The 13,029-nt window shown below is 33.5% G+C and overlaps 1 protein-coding gene across 1 annotated transcript; it reads right to left on the reverse strand.

The window, feature by feature from the left end:
• Positions 1-11,534: 11,534 nt before the first annotated feature.
• LOC121418898 (tubulin-specific chaperone C-like) lies at positions 11,535-12,888 on the reverse strand. The gene has a single exon (XM_041613091.1). It carries the CDS (start codon positions 12,676-12,678, stop codon positions 11,617-11,619), a length of 1,062 nt encoding a protein of 353 aa, XP_041469025.1. The 5' UTR covers positions 12,679-12,888; the 3' UTR covers positions 11,535-11,616.
• Positions 12,889-13,029: the final 141 nt, after the last annotated feature.

Raw genomic sequence — 13,029 nt, forward strand, 5'->3', positions numbered from 1 at the left:
ATAGAATGATCTACGTCAGATTTGATTAAAAACAGTCAATTTTAGACCCCATTTTTGTAAGTCACCTTGCGTTTTTTTACATACCAGACCAATGACTGTCCTTGTAACTTGTCTTAATGCATTACACGACCCTTTAAACTATGGTTTAGACAGCAACATAATATTCCCCAGACAGATATTGAACAACCAATGTTTATTTGTAAGTAACATTAGATATGGTTTTACAAAACTTTTTTTGTAAGCCATCTTGGAAATGTGGACATACTAGACCACTGACTGTCCATGTAGCTTGTCCTTATGTATTGACCCTTGAAATAACAAATCATATTCCCCAGACAGATATTGAGCAAACTATATCCTAATTTATTATTTGACTCTTGAAGCTATGGTTTCAACACCAAAATCATATCTCACAAGTGAATATAAAAGGAGCTATTCCATTTTCAAGTATCAGCAACCGTTTTAGAATAGTTTTTGGAAGCCATATTGGATTTTCAAACACACCTGTCATTGTAACTTGTCCTAATATTGTTAGACTCTTGAAACCAATGATTTAGACACCAATATATCATCCTCTAGGCCAATATGAAATGAGCTATGTACGCTTTAGGTATCAGCAACCATTCTAGATTCAATTTTTCGAAGCCATCTTGGATTTTTGGACATTCCAAACCACTGGCTGTCCTTGTATTTGGCCAAATGTACTACTTGATCCTTAAAACCAATGAATAGAAACCAAATTAAAGCCATTTTATCAAGTAATGGATAAATTGTGGATTTTTAGCTCACGGCAGCCAGTGAGGGCATCATCTTGGAACACCCTTGAGTGCTTAAATTATTTTTAACCTTTCAACCAGTAAGGGTATTTTTATCGTATTTGACCAGACTACTTTTCATGTAAAATAACCAGTGAATAGATTAAACTTCGTGTTGAATAGATTCAAACGTTACTTTAAAAATTATCACAGTATTACAAAATTTTCTTCGTCAAAATCAGCAGTGTAATTTTGAGGGGGCCAGATATGACGTATCGAGCAAAATTTACTTTAAATGTTCTCACCGAGCCAGCGACAAAGCAAAAAATTTCATTTTGTTTTTCATTTTGGGTACATTATTCGTAAAATAATATTTCATCCATCTCTCTTTCACTTTCTCTTTATTTTTTAGTAATGATTTTTTTTTTGGGGGGAGAAGGGTTGCTAAATTACTGGGAATTTTCTTGATGGAAACTTTCCATGGGAATAAATTTGACTTTTGTGGGAATTTTTTTTAATTTTTGGCAATTTTCAGGAATTAAAAAAAGATGATGGGAATTTTCAAAAAGTAACAATTTTCTGATATTTATATGCAGGAAATAGGCATATCCTGGCAGATGATGCTTAATAGTGCTTTGCTATCATATTTCAAGCCAAGTATGCTAAAACAGTCAGACAAGGCATGATTTCAATGATCTCCATGTAAAAGATGATTTACTGTATTTACCTTGATTTGGATATCAAGACCATGTCGACTCCTTACATAGACCTAAGATTTTGAGTTATCAACCCCTATAATCCCCTTATATATTGATATGTTGAACAGCTTTAAAACACATATCACCCCAAGACGCTTCTTCAAAATGGCCGCCTGCGAATACTTTGAACGAAATTGTCCAGCATCGAGTTTCGGGCATTTATTTGAGCCCACAAAACTCTGATACAAGTTTTGTTGGTCTTATTTCGATGCCATGTATAATGAAACAAGATTGTGCTTATCATTTAGCATTTTTATGTTCAGCACCCCCCTAAAAGAGGAAAAAATAAATAAATAAACATATTTTTATCGAAATTGGTACTTTTTTGGAGCCATTTGCAACATTAATATTCATCTTTATGTTCAGCATTACCAAAACATAAGTATTTTTGTCAACCTAATGGAACAATGCATAACACTTAATGTAACTCTTGTTCAAAATTACATGTAAAAGAGCAGGTCCAATCTTGTGCATATTAAGTTAATTTTATTGTATTTTCCGTCTGTCCATTATTTTGTCAGCTATAGTTTTTTTTGGTAAATTAAATGTTATGTTATTGCAATATTAATGACTCAATATGTTATTTATAAACAAAAATGTACGCGTATCTTTGGCACCCTAACTTTAGTAAAAAATAAATGAAATATAAGATTCTACTAGGTATTTTTTTAATCAAAGATGGTCTTTTCTGGAGGAAAAATGATCCGTTGCCATGGCAACCGAACACACATTTGCAAACATTGATATCATTAAGTTCAACCGTTACCAAGGCAGCATCAGTTTTATCATGCTATTGTACTCATGCAGAACACTCACTGTAATTTTTGTTCAAAACTTAATGACTGTTCAAACATTATGTAGATTAAGTAAAATTTTATTTTACATTCCACCTGACCATTATCATTTCAACAGTGTAATTTTTTGTATTTATAAATTACATCTTAATCTCAATGGCTGAAGATGTTATCTACATATTAACAAGAAGCACATATGCTTAGCACCCTAAAATTAGGTATTGTATTGTATTGTATTGTATTTATTTAATCACGGTAAAACTTACATTCAGTCATAACAGACTGCTTTTCAGCAAGTCCGTGAACATTAAAAAACATGTAATAGTGAGACAATACGAAAATATTTTAAATATTACAGTAACACATAATATAAGACATACATAATTAAAATGAAAAACAATAAGTAAAACTGCATAAAACCGCAGTGCGAAGAGAAATCATAGAAATTCTCTAGCCCCCCCCCCCCCGCAGATGAGTTAGAAGTCGATGGAATTAACTGATTTCATAAATAAAGAGAACTGATCCAGTTGCCGGGTATTACTTGGTAAAGAATTAAATAATTGAATACCTATATAGAGAGCACCGTCCCTTATAAAATTAGTTTTGGGTTTTTCGAGATTAATCCTACACTGGTAATTTTGAAGAGAATAATTACTTTTCTTGATGCTTATTTTGGAGCACAAGAAAGATGGAAGTAGTCCATGAAGTAATTTAAATATAAAGGAAACTGCCTGTTTTTTCCATCGCAATTCTAACTTATCAATGTTCAGAGTAGAATACAATAGATTGGAACTGTATCTATAATCAACTCTTAAGACCATACGCAGTGCTCGATTTTGGAGAACACTTAATTCTTTAAGTAAAACTTTCCCTGCATTGAACCATACTATAGAGCAGTAATCAAAGTGTGGTTGAAAAAGTGCTTTGTAAAGCATTATAGCAGTATTCAGACTGATGTACGGCCTGAGCCGTTTCAAACAATACAGGGTTTTTGTTGCTTTCGTCTTAACAAATTTAACATGTGCATTCCAGTTAAGCGGTGCACTGAGCATAACGCCAAGGTATTTACACTCTTCCACTCTTCTGATTTTTTCACCGTCAATTTGAACTTGTGCATTTGCAAATGCTAATAATTTACGCCTTGATCCAAATATGATAAATTCACATTTCTTAGGGTTCAGTAATAATTCATTACATTTCAACCAGTCTGAAATCCGTGCCAAATCTTCATTTAGACAGGAACATAAATCAGAAACATTATCTGAGGAATAGTATATACAGGTATCATCAGCGTACATTGAAATACTGCTAAACTTTACAACAGTAGAAATATCATTTATGAAAATTATAAAAATCAATGGACCAATTATACTCCCTTGCGGAATTCCACAGGTAATTGTATTATAAGAAGAAAATGTATTATTGATAACTGTTACATGTTTTCTTAAAGTTAAATAGCTTTGGAACCATCGTAAGCTTGACTCATCGAACCCCAGAAGATCAAGTTTTGTTAACAGAATATCGTGGGAAACCATATCAAATGCTTTCCGAAGGTCAAGCGATACTAAGCCAACAGCGTTCCCAATATCCAATTCTTTACGAATATTTTCTGTAATTGTAAAGAGGGCTGTATTTGTTGAATAATTGGGGCGAAATCCAAACTGATTATTTGAAAGTATATCATTATCAGAAACATATTTATAAACTTGTTTAAAAACAACCTTTTCCATTATTTTTGACAGTACAGGCAATACGGAAATTGGCCTATAATTAGTAGGATCCTTTAAGTTACCACCTTTAAATAATGGCGTGAGCTTAGCCATTTTCCAGTCTAATGGAACTATTCCCTGTTTAAGAGAAAGATTTATTATGTGTAACAATGGTACAATAATATGTGAAACTGAGTCTTTTAAGATACAGGTAGGTATACCATCTAATCCTGGAGACTTATTTTTTGGAATCTCATTAAAACACTTTACTATATCGTTCTGTGTAACTTCATTAAAAGAAAACACAGTCGAGCATTTGACTGTTGGTTCAAACGTTTTCTGAGTAAACCGGGCACCATCTTTAAGTTCTTTAGTTATATTAGCAAAATAATTATTCATATAATTTGCGATGTCTTCAGGATCAGACAATATACCACCACCAATATCAAGAGATTTCAAAGTTTGACTTTTACGTTTGTTTGGAAGGATTTTACCTAGCAGTTTCCATATCCCAGCACTATTGCCAGAATTCTCAAGAATGTTCTTTGTTATATATTCCCTTTTGGATTTACGTCGCTTTGCCGTGACTCGATTGCGGAACAGTCTATATTCACGCCAGACATCTGGGTCACCAGATAAGCGAGCCCTTTCTTTACACTGATCACGAAGCTTCATCATCGTTAAAATCTGTTCATTGATCCATGGAACACTTTTCTTACGAATTCGTTTACGTTTCACAGGTGCAAACCTATTTAGGATATCATTATACATATTTAGAAAATTATCGTAGGCTGTGTTTACATCATTTTCAGAAAGGATCTGAGACCATGAACATTTCTGCAGTTCCTTACAGAATGAGGAAAAATTCATTTTTTTCAAAAAAAAAAAAAAAAGGTGAAATGAAAGAAAAATCAAATTTTACCATGTTTTTGTTTATCAAAGTTGCTTATACTTTTCTGGGAGGAGGGGAACATTTGAATTACTAACATTTGAATTACTAATATTTATCGTTAAATTCAAGTATTACCAAGGCAACATCAATTTATTATTCTAATTAACTGCAGAATACTTAGTAAATGTTTTGTCCAAAATTAAATGACTGGCCAAACCTTTCACACATTGAGTTATATTGTATTTTCCACCTGTCCATGATATTGTCATCCAAATTAATATTTTTGTAAATTAGATATTATTTGGTTGTCATGTCAATAGCTTTAGATGTTATTTAAACATTTTGCACCAAACATATCGATGTTTAACACACTAAGATTAGGGGAAATGCAAGAAAAATAAGATTCTATAGTCTTTTTTAATAAAAATTGGTACTAAATGATCCGTTGCTATGGCAACAGGCCATTTGCAACATTGATTTTTATCATTTAATTCAAGTATTACCAAGGCAACATCAATCTGAATCATTCCAATTAGTTCATGCAGAACACTCACTGTATCATTTCCCCTAAATTAATTGATGAGGTCAAACTTTACGCATGTATATATAAGTCAATGTTTATTGTACTTTTCACCTGTCCATAACCTAGTAATCCCTGTTGTTTCTTTTTTTAAATTAGATGTTATCTGGTTGCCATGGCAATGACTTAAGATGTTATATTTATAAATTTAGTCACAAACATATCTCGATTAGTACTTAAAAAATTATTGAAAATGGAATGATGATCATACATGTATTCTACATTTTTATCATTTTTTCCTTTCTAGAGGGAAATAAGCTGTTGCCATGGCAACGGGTTCTTTACAACATTGTTTCTTTTTATTTGATTCAAGTATTACCAAGGCAACATCGATCTGTATCATTCCAATTAGTTCATGCAGAACACTCACTGTATTATTTCCCCTAAATTAATTGAGTAGGTCAAACCTTATGCATGTAAATATAAGTTAATTTTTATTGTACTTTTCACCTTTCCATAACCTTGTCATCACTGTTGTTGTTGTTTTTAATTAGATGTTATCTGGTTGTCATGGCAATGACTTAAGATGTTATATTTATAAATTTAGTCACAAGCATATCCCGATTAGTACCTAAAAAATGATTGAAAATGGACTGATGATCATACATGTATTCTACATTTTTATCAATATTTTTACTTTACTAGAGGAAAATAAGCTGTTGCCATGGCAACGGGTTCTTTGCAACATTGTTTCTTTTTATTTAATTCAAGTATTACCAAGGCAACATCAATCTGTATCATTCCAATTAGTTCATGCAGAACACTCACTGTATTATTTCCCCTAAATTAATTGAGTAGGTCAAACCTTATGCATGTATATATAAGTTAATGTTTATTGTACTTTTCACCTTTCCATAACCTTGTCATCCCTGTTGTTGTTGTTTTTAATTAGATGTTATCTGGTTGCCATGGCAATGACTTAAGATGTTATATTTATAAATTTAGTCACAAGCATATCCCGATTAGTACCTCAAAAATGGTTGAAAATGGACTGATGATCATACATGTATTCTACATTTTTATCAATATTTTTACTTTACTAGAGGGAAATAAGCTGTTGCCATGGCAACGGGATCTTTGCAACATTGTTTTTTTTTTAATTTAATTCAAGCATTACCAATGCAACATGAAGTTTTATATTTATAAAGAACTCCTGCAGAACACTTTCTGTATTTTTGGTTCAAATCAGGGGGTCAAAACTAAAGCATACAGATTAAGTCAATTCCAGTTGATTTTTCCACCTGCCCATTGTCTTGTCAACCATGTTATTTTTGTAAATCAGTTGTTATTTGGTTGCCATGGCAATGGCTTGAGATATAATTTATACATCTAGCAACCAAAATATCTTTGTTTAACACTGTAAAATTAGGGGAAATTAAAGATAAATCATATTCTACAACGTTTTTTTAATCAAAATTTTATTTTTCTGGGGAAAAACAAGCCGTTGCCATGGCAACGTACCAAATGGAACTATCTTGTTGATTTTGAATGTTTCTAAATTTTATATATATTTAATTAGAAGCTTGAAAATTATCATTTTATTCATCTATATCATGTTTATTTACCATTTACATGGGAATGTATGTCATTTTTGAGAAATTATTCCGTTGCCATGGCAACGGCCGAAAATGGCATTTTTAAATTTACCTCCCATCTTTAAAATAAATCTTACGGCATATACTAATACTTGTGAAAGTTTCATGCTTTAGTCAAATTTTGCACAATTGTTCGGCTAATCCGCTCTACTATAAAGAAAACATGAATGCGTTAATCAGTAAAGAAAACATATATTAAAAAATGTAATTTTAAAACACGGTGGTATCATACAGTTTCAGGGTGGTGTACTTTTTCATGTTTTCATTTTGAAGGACGCTTCGTCACCCTTATCCAGCTTATTTAAGAGAAATTTTAACTGAAATAAGAGAAACATCTTTGCCACCGGTCTTTGCCAGCAAGAAACTGCATGACCTAACGAGATAGAGGGCGGTATATGAAGACAAATTTAGAAAGTCCACAGTGATTGAATAAACTTGTACAAGGTAAAATAGGCATTTTCGTAGGAGAAAAACGGGGCAATAGGCAGTGTGGCAAGTGATTTAAGGGTACTTTTGTTAACGAGAAATAAACGGGACACGATCTGAAGAGAAGAGAGATTATTAAAATGGTCATGAGCAGGGCCTGTTAAAGGAGATGAAAATGGGGGCGATATTTAATGAAAATTGTCACTGAAAGAAAAACGAATTGTATACGAGGATCCACTTTGGTGGGTGTTTCATAAAGTTGTTTGTGAGGAGCGAACGATTGGTGATCCTTTCTTGTGGTAAATGGTACATTCATTGGCAATGGTTAAGGACTTTAGGGGGTAAGAAAAGATCACCAGTCGTTCAAAAAGTCGCTTTTAACTTACGACCAGCTTTATGAAACAGCCCCCAGGAAGCGCAAGAAAACACGTCAACATCCCAAACCCCAACATCATTGCCATCATCATCATCTTCATCATCATTAGGGGCTGATCAGATCAAGGATTTCCCAAATAAGGGGGGAGCATTTTCCCGAGGAAAAATCTGACGAGCAAAAAAAAGTCTTCACTTTCAAAGGGTGGGGGGCACACTTCTGTTTTAACAGCATTAATACATTACAAATTGTAAATGTGCCTCTCAAAAGGCTTTTCTCCCCCCCCCCCCCGTACTGTCAGTGATCATCATGATCACCACCACCTCATTAGACCCTTATCAGACAAGGGGCACTGCACAGACCAAGGGCACCATGCCTTACTCCCCCCCCCCCTCCATATCTCCGCATGTCTCTCTCTCTGCTTTCCTTTTGATTTCAACTCTGCTTAACAAATAAGAAATCCAACACACCAAAATGAAAAATAAATCAATGTTTCGGAGCTTTTTTTGTAATCTAATTAATACTTGTCCAACATTCAATTATTAACAAGAAAATTACAATCTCTTTGTCAGTGAAAACTTGAATGTAAGTACCATGGTATGAGCAATTGGAGCAACATCATTCCTTCGCCTTGAACACTGACACTAAAAAAAAATTATGATTTTTCCCCAGATTGGTACAGTGTACTGTAATAGTAATTAGAAGCTAATAGGCCTAGTAAATGTACATTGCAATGTAAAACAAATTTCTCAGTACTGGATAAAAATACTACTCAATCAGTATTAAAAACTTGACGCAGGCAAGGATTGGAAAAAAAAATCATGAAGCGATTTTAAAGCATTTTTTTTTCTTTCTTCAAAAATGACATATTAAAAGCCAGTGTCTTAAATTCAATTTTGAATGGCTTGTGAGAACAAGAAATCTACAAAAACCACATGTAGCTTATTACAGGTTACATCATTTATCTTGGTTTGTGGTATATTTTCTATCATTGAACTACTGTACAATTTCCATCAGAGTGAGTAAATCGGAATATAAACAAATCTAGCCACTTTCTATACATAAGGCCAACTATAACATTGGAAAGCCACTATACATGTACCTCTGTAGAGGATAATAACAAACATTTACATGGAACCTTCATGGAAGAATGAATGTAAAAAAAAGGAATGAATTAAATAAATGTTGGAGAACATCTGTAATTTATTAGTTTTGTGTTAGGAAACATTCTCATTGCAATTGTACATGCATGCACCTGTAGGGGAAATGAATTTGTATTTATTCAGTCACAATCTGGGCCATAATTGTGGACTACACAACCGTATCTACTGTACTCGTTTATCACTCCTAGTACCTTCTACAGATTTTAAGAAACTAATCATGTACGTCAATATCATCATCACATAAGGTAAGTGGGCTTTGTCATGGAATTGTCTTTCGAAATTTTTGAGATTCATTTTAAGCAAATCATTATGGACTTTTGGCTGTTCTGGATTATATATCACAAAACAATACCTGGTTGTAGAAATGTAAAAAGAGTGGAAAACATACATTCCACCTACATGTATGTAAGCCAGTCATGTAAGAAACTGCATTATTTGTTATGTATTGTACATACATTTAAGGGCAAGTCCACCCCAACAAACAGTTGATTTAAATAAAAGGAAACAAAAATCCAACAAGCTTAACACTGAAAATTTCATCAAAATCAAAAAAACAAGAAAGCTATGACATTTTACTTAATTTCACAAAACAGTCACTATTTCTTTTATATTTTAACATGAAATAGTTTACTTCATCTTCTTCTCATTGTCATGTGAACAAAGATTTAACCCTCCCTCATATGAGGAATTACCATTGTTTTACATTTTGTGGTTCAGTCAAGTTGGTTCTCATTGTCAAATAGATTTGTAAAAAATGAGATATTGTATAATTCAAACAATAAACTATAAATAGCAAGTGAGGGGGATCATCAACTCTTTCTTTTGAATATCACTGACTCTGTGCACAAGCGACATTTAAAAATGTCATAACTTTTTAAAAATCTAATTTTGAAGAAATTTGAAGTGTTGTGCTTGTTTAATATTCCTTAATAAACTTATTGATTAAAATCTACATCTTTCTGATTTGTACTTGACCATTTTATCACAGGATCACATGGTGCAAAGCCACTGTAATCGTTAAACCATATATACATGTACATAAAATTAATGGAAGAACAATAAATACATGTATACAAATAGCGAATAGGCATGAGTGCGAGATTTCGCATGATGTGAATAGAGCGTCTCTTTCTTTCACTGAATGCGAAATCTAGCACTATTGCACGAATAAGAATATTCGCTATTTGTGTTGTACAACACCTCGGAATTTAGCGAAAATATGAAAAAACAAGTGTTTTTCCCTGCAGTAATCTATCAAAATGGAGCAAAAATATTGAAAGCAATAAGCAAAATCCCACAAGCGCACATGAACTTGGGCAGCATTGGACATTTAGCCAGCAGGCTTATACGCGTATGTATTGTACCTTCATTTTTAATGAGCACAATGAATTAAATCGTATTGTGACGTCAGCTCCTAAAGCCGTGCAACAGTACATTTTGGATGGTACATCTTGTGTGCAACGGTACGAATGTTTGACATTCAGCCTCCCATTTGCTCGCCTACAACAAGCTAAGTAGGCGTTGTACAATGTACTCTAAGTAGAACTTTATCACAGCCAATTTCTTAACTTTAAGGACAAGTCCACCCAAGCAAAAAATTGATTTGAATAAAAAGAAAAAAGTCAAACTAGAATATTTCTGAAAATTTCATCAAAATCGGATGTAAAATAAGAAAGTTAAGACATTTTAAAGTTTCGTTTATTTTTCACAAAACAGTGATATGCACAACTCAGTGACATGCAAATGAGACAGTCGATGATGTCCCTCACTATTTCTTTTGTTTTTTATTGTTTGAATTATACAATATTTCATTTTTTTACAGATTTGACAATAAGGATAAACTTGACTGAAACAGATATCAAACGATGCTAATTCCACAGGTATAGGGAGGAATCAATCTTTCTTTCACTTGACAATGGGGAGAAATTTAGAATATTTCATATTTCACATAATGAAATAAAAAAGAAATGGTGAGTGGATAACATCATCATTCTCCTCATTTGCATATCGACCAGGATACATGTGCATATAACTATTTTCTGAAATTAAGTGAAAATTTGAAATTTCATAACTTTCTTATTTTACATCTGATTTTGATGAAATTTTCAGTGTTATGTTTGAACAAATTGAGCCCAGAATACAGAGCTGACATACTTCAAGAACGAGGTCATGGCATATGTACATGAAAATACACATAGCTTAGTCAGAAAATTGTAGGGTATTCTGCAACTACGCCAAGTTTAAGTTACAATATATCAAACAACACAAGGGTATAATAATGATTGCCAGTATAAATGCATAAAAACACTGCAAAACAAATACAAATTACAAGTATATAAACTCAATATAGAATTATGATTTATAAAGTATCTTTACAAATAAATTACAATCAACACAAAAAATGAATTCATTTCATTTAGAGTGACATTTTGAATAGTTTGTCATGACTTAAGAGATTGAAGGTTATAATTTGAAATATGAAATATTTGGAAACAATTTGATCACCTTATTGCAAATTACCATTTATATATCACATCGATCACAACTGCACCAAAATTTAAAACTAAAATCTTAGTCCCATTCTTGAACTCTTTCATTATCAGGTATCAGTCCCCAGTTAGGTGAGTGCTTGTCATGAGCCAACCAGTTGAAATCATCCACATCATTCCAAGAGTTCTTGCTCTTGTCAAGACCACTCTCCTCATAATCCTTCTCCAAGGTATCATAGGCCCAGTTGTACGGAGCATAGAGAACGCTGTTTGTATCCTCGATGATGGCTCTACTCGTCACATGAAGGTAGAACTTGGAATCTCTGGAGTTGTGGACCCTCAGCTGTTGACATGCAAGGACAAGGGTGCTATCGATGCACTTATCAGCAAACACAGACCCAGGAATCGGTCCACAGAAGACTTTGCAGTCAGAGAGGTTGCTGATTTGAAGCGCACTTGGAGATCCAGGTAGTTTGATTGTGCATGATGAAAGGTTACTGAGATTGACATCTTTTTGATGAATCTCTTCCGCAGGCAATGATAATGACTCAGATGTCCGATTTGAAAATCCAACAGCGTTTACTGTGATGATTGGAGATGATTTAGAAGCATCTACATCGTCCAGACCAATCTTCTGTGTCTGCTGTTGCTTGGTTGCCTGTCCATCTCCTCTCTTCCGCACTTTGAAAGCGAACTTCTTCTTTGGCAACAACTCATCTCGCCTTTCGTTGATGCTCTCAAACAACTTCCCTAAGCTTTGTTGAGCACTTTGAATATCATATGCGGGCAAGAACTGGGTCATGTCTGTCATATACTTCAGTAATTTCTCAGCTGCCTCTGTAATGTCATCAAAGAAATCTCGCAGTTTAGGTTTTCCAACATTATTCGCAGTCGCCAACCGCTCTTCAATACTCGACCTCTCCGCATTGAACGTCTTTGCAAAATATTCGGCACTCTCTTGCATCACCTTTTCGTTTTCACGCTGTTCTTTCATTTTCTCAACTTTGGCTAACCTTTCTTCGTGTCGCCGAAGAAGTCCTGCAGGAATCTTATCTTTCTTGATTTCTTTGCCATTTTTGTTGACTGAAGTGGTTTGATGGTTGTCTCTCAGTGCCGAGTCGGTTTCTTCCACGTTGGTCGCCATGATAAAAATACGAATGACTCAATTCAAAATCAAATATTAGAAATAACAACCTCGTAACTAGCGCTCTTTCACAAAAAGTCACAGGTCCATGTTCATCAACATCCTGAAAGAAAGGGGGTTATCACTAAATACATTTTTGCAAGAACAGTTCAAGCAGATCACTTACGATGATTTTGAGAAACCAGCCCCAAATCGGTTGCTCAAACTAGTCTTGTTCCATTATTTTGTGATTTTCCAAAACCATTGTTTAGCATTTAGATGCGAATTTCACGGCCCTGAGTGGAATTTTAAAATCATTTTTGTTGAATTACAAATATGAAACTTTAATAAGGAATTTTAGAGATAGAATAT

The sequence above is a fragment of the Lytechinus variegatus genome, chromosome 7 (assembly GCF_018143015.1).
Source record: "Lytechinus variegatus isolate NC3 chromosome 7, Lvar_3.0, whole genome shotgun sequence".
Classification (NCBI taxonomy): Eukaryota; Metazoa; Echinodermata; class Echinoidea; order Temnopleuroida; family Toxopneustidae; genus Lytechinus; species Lytechinus variegatus.

Excerpts from the sequence above, each read along its gene's own strand:
- LOC121418898 (XM_041613091.1), bottom strand. The coding sequence starts at position 12,678 with ATGGCGACCAACGTGGAAGAAACCGACTCGGCACTGAGAGACAACCAT.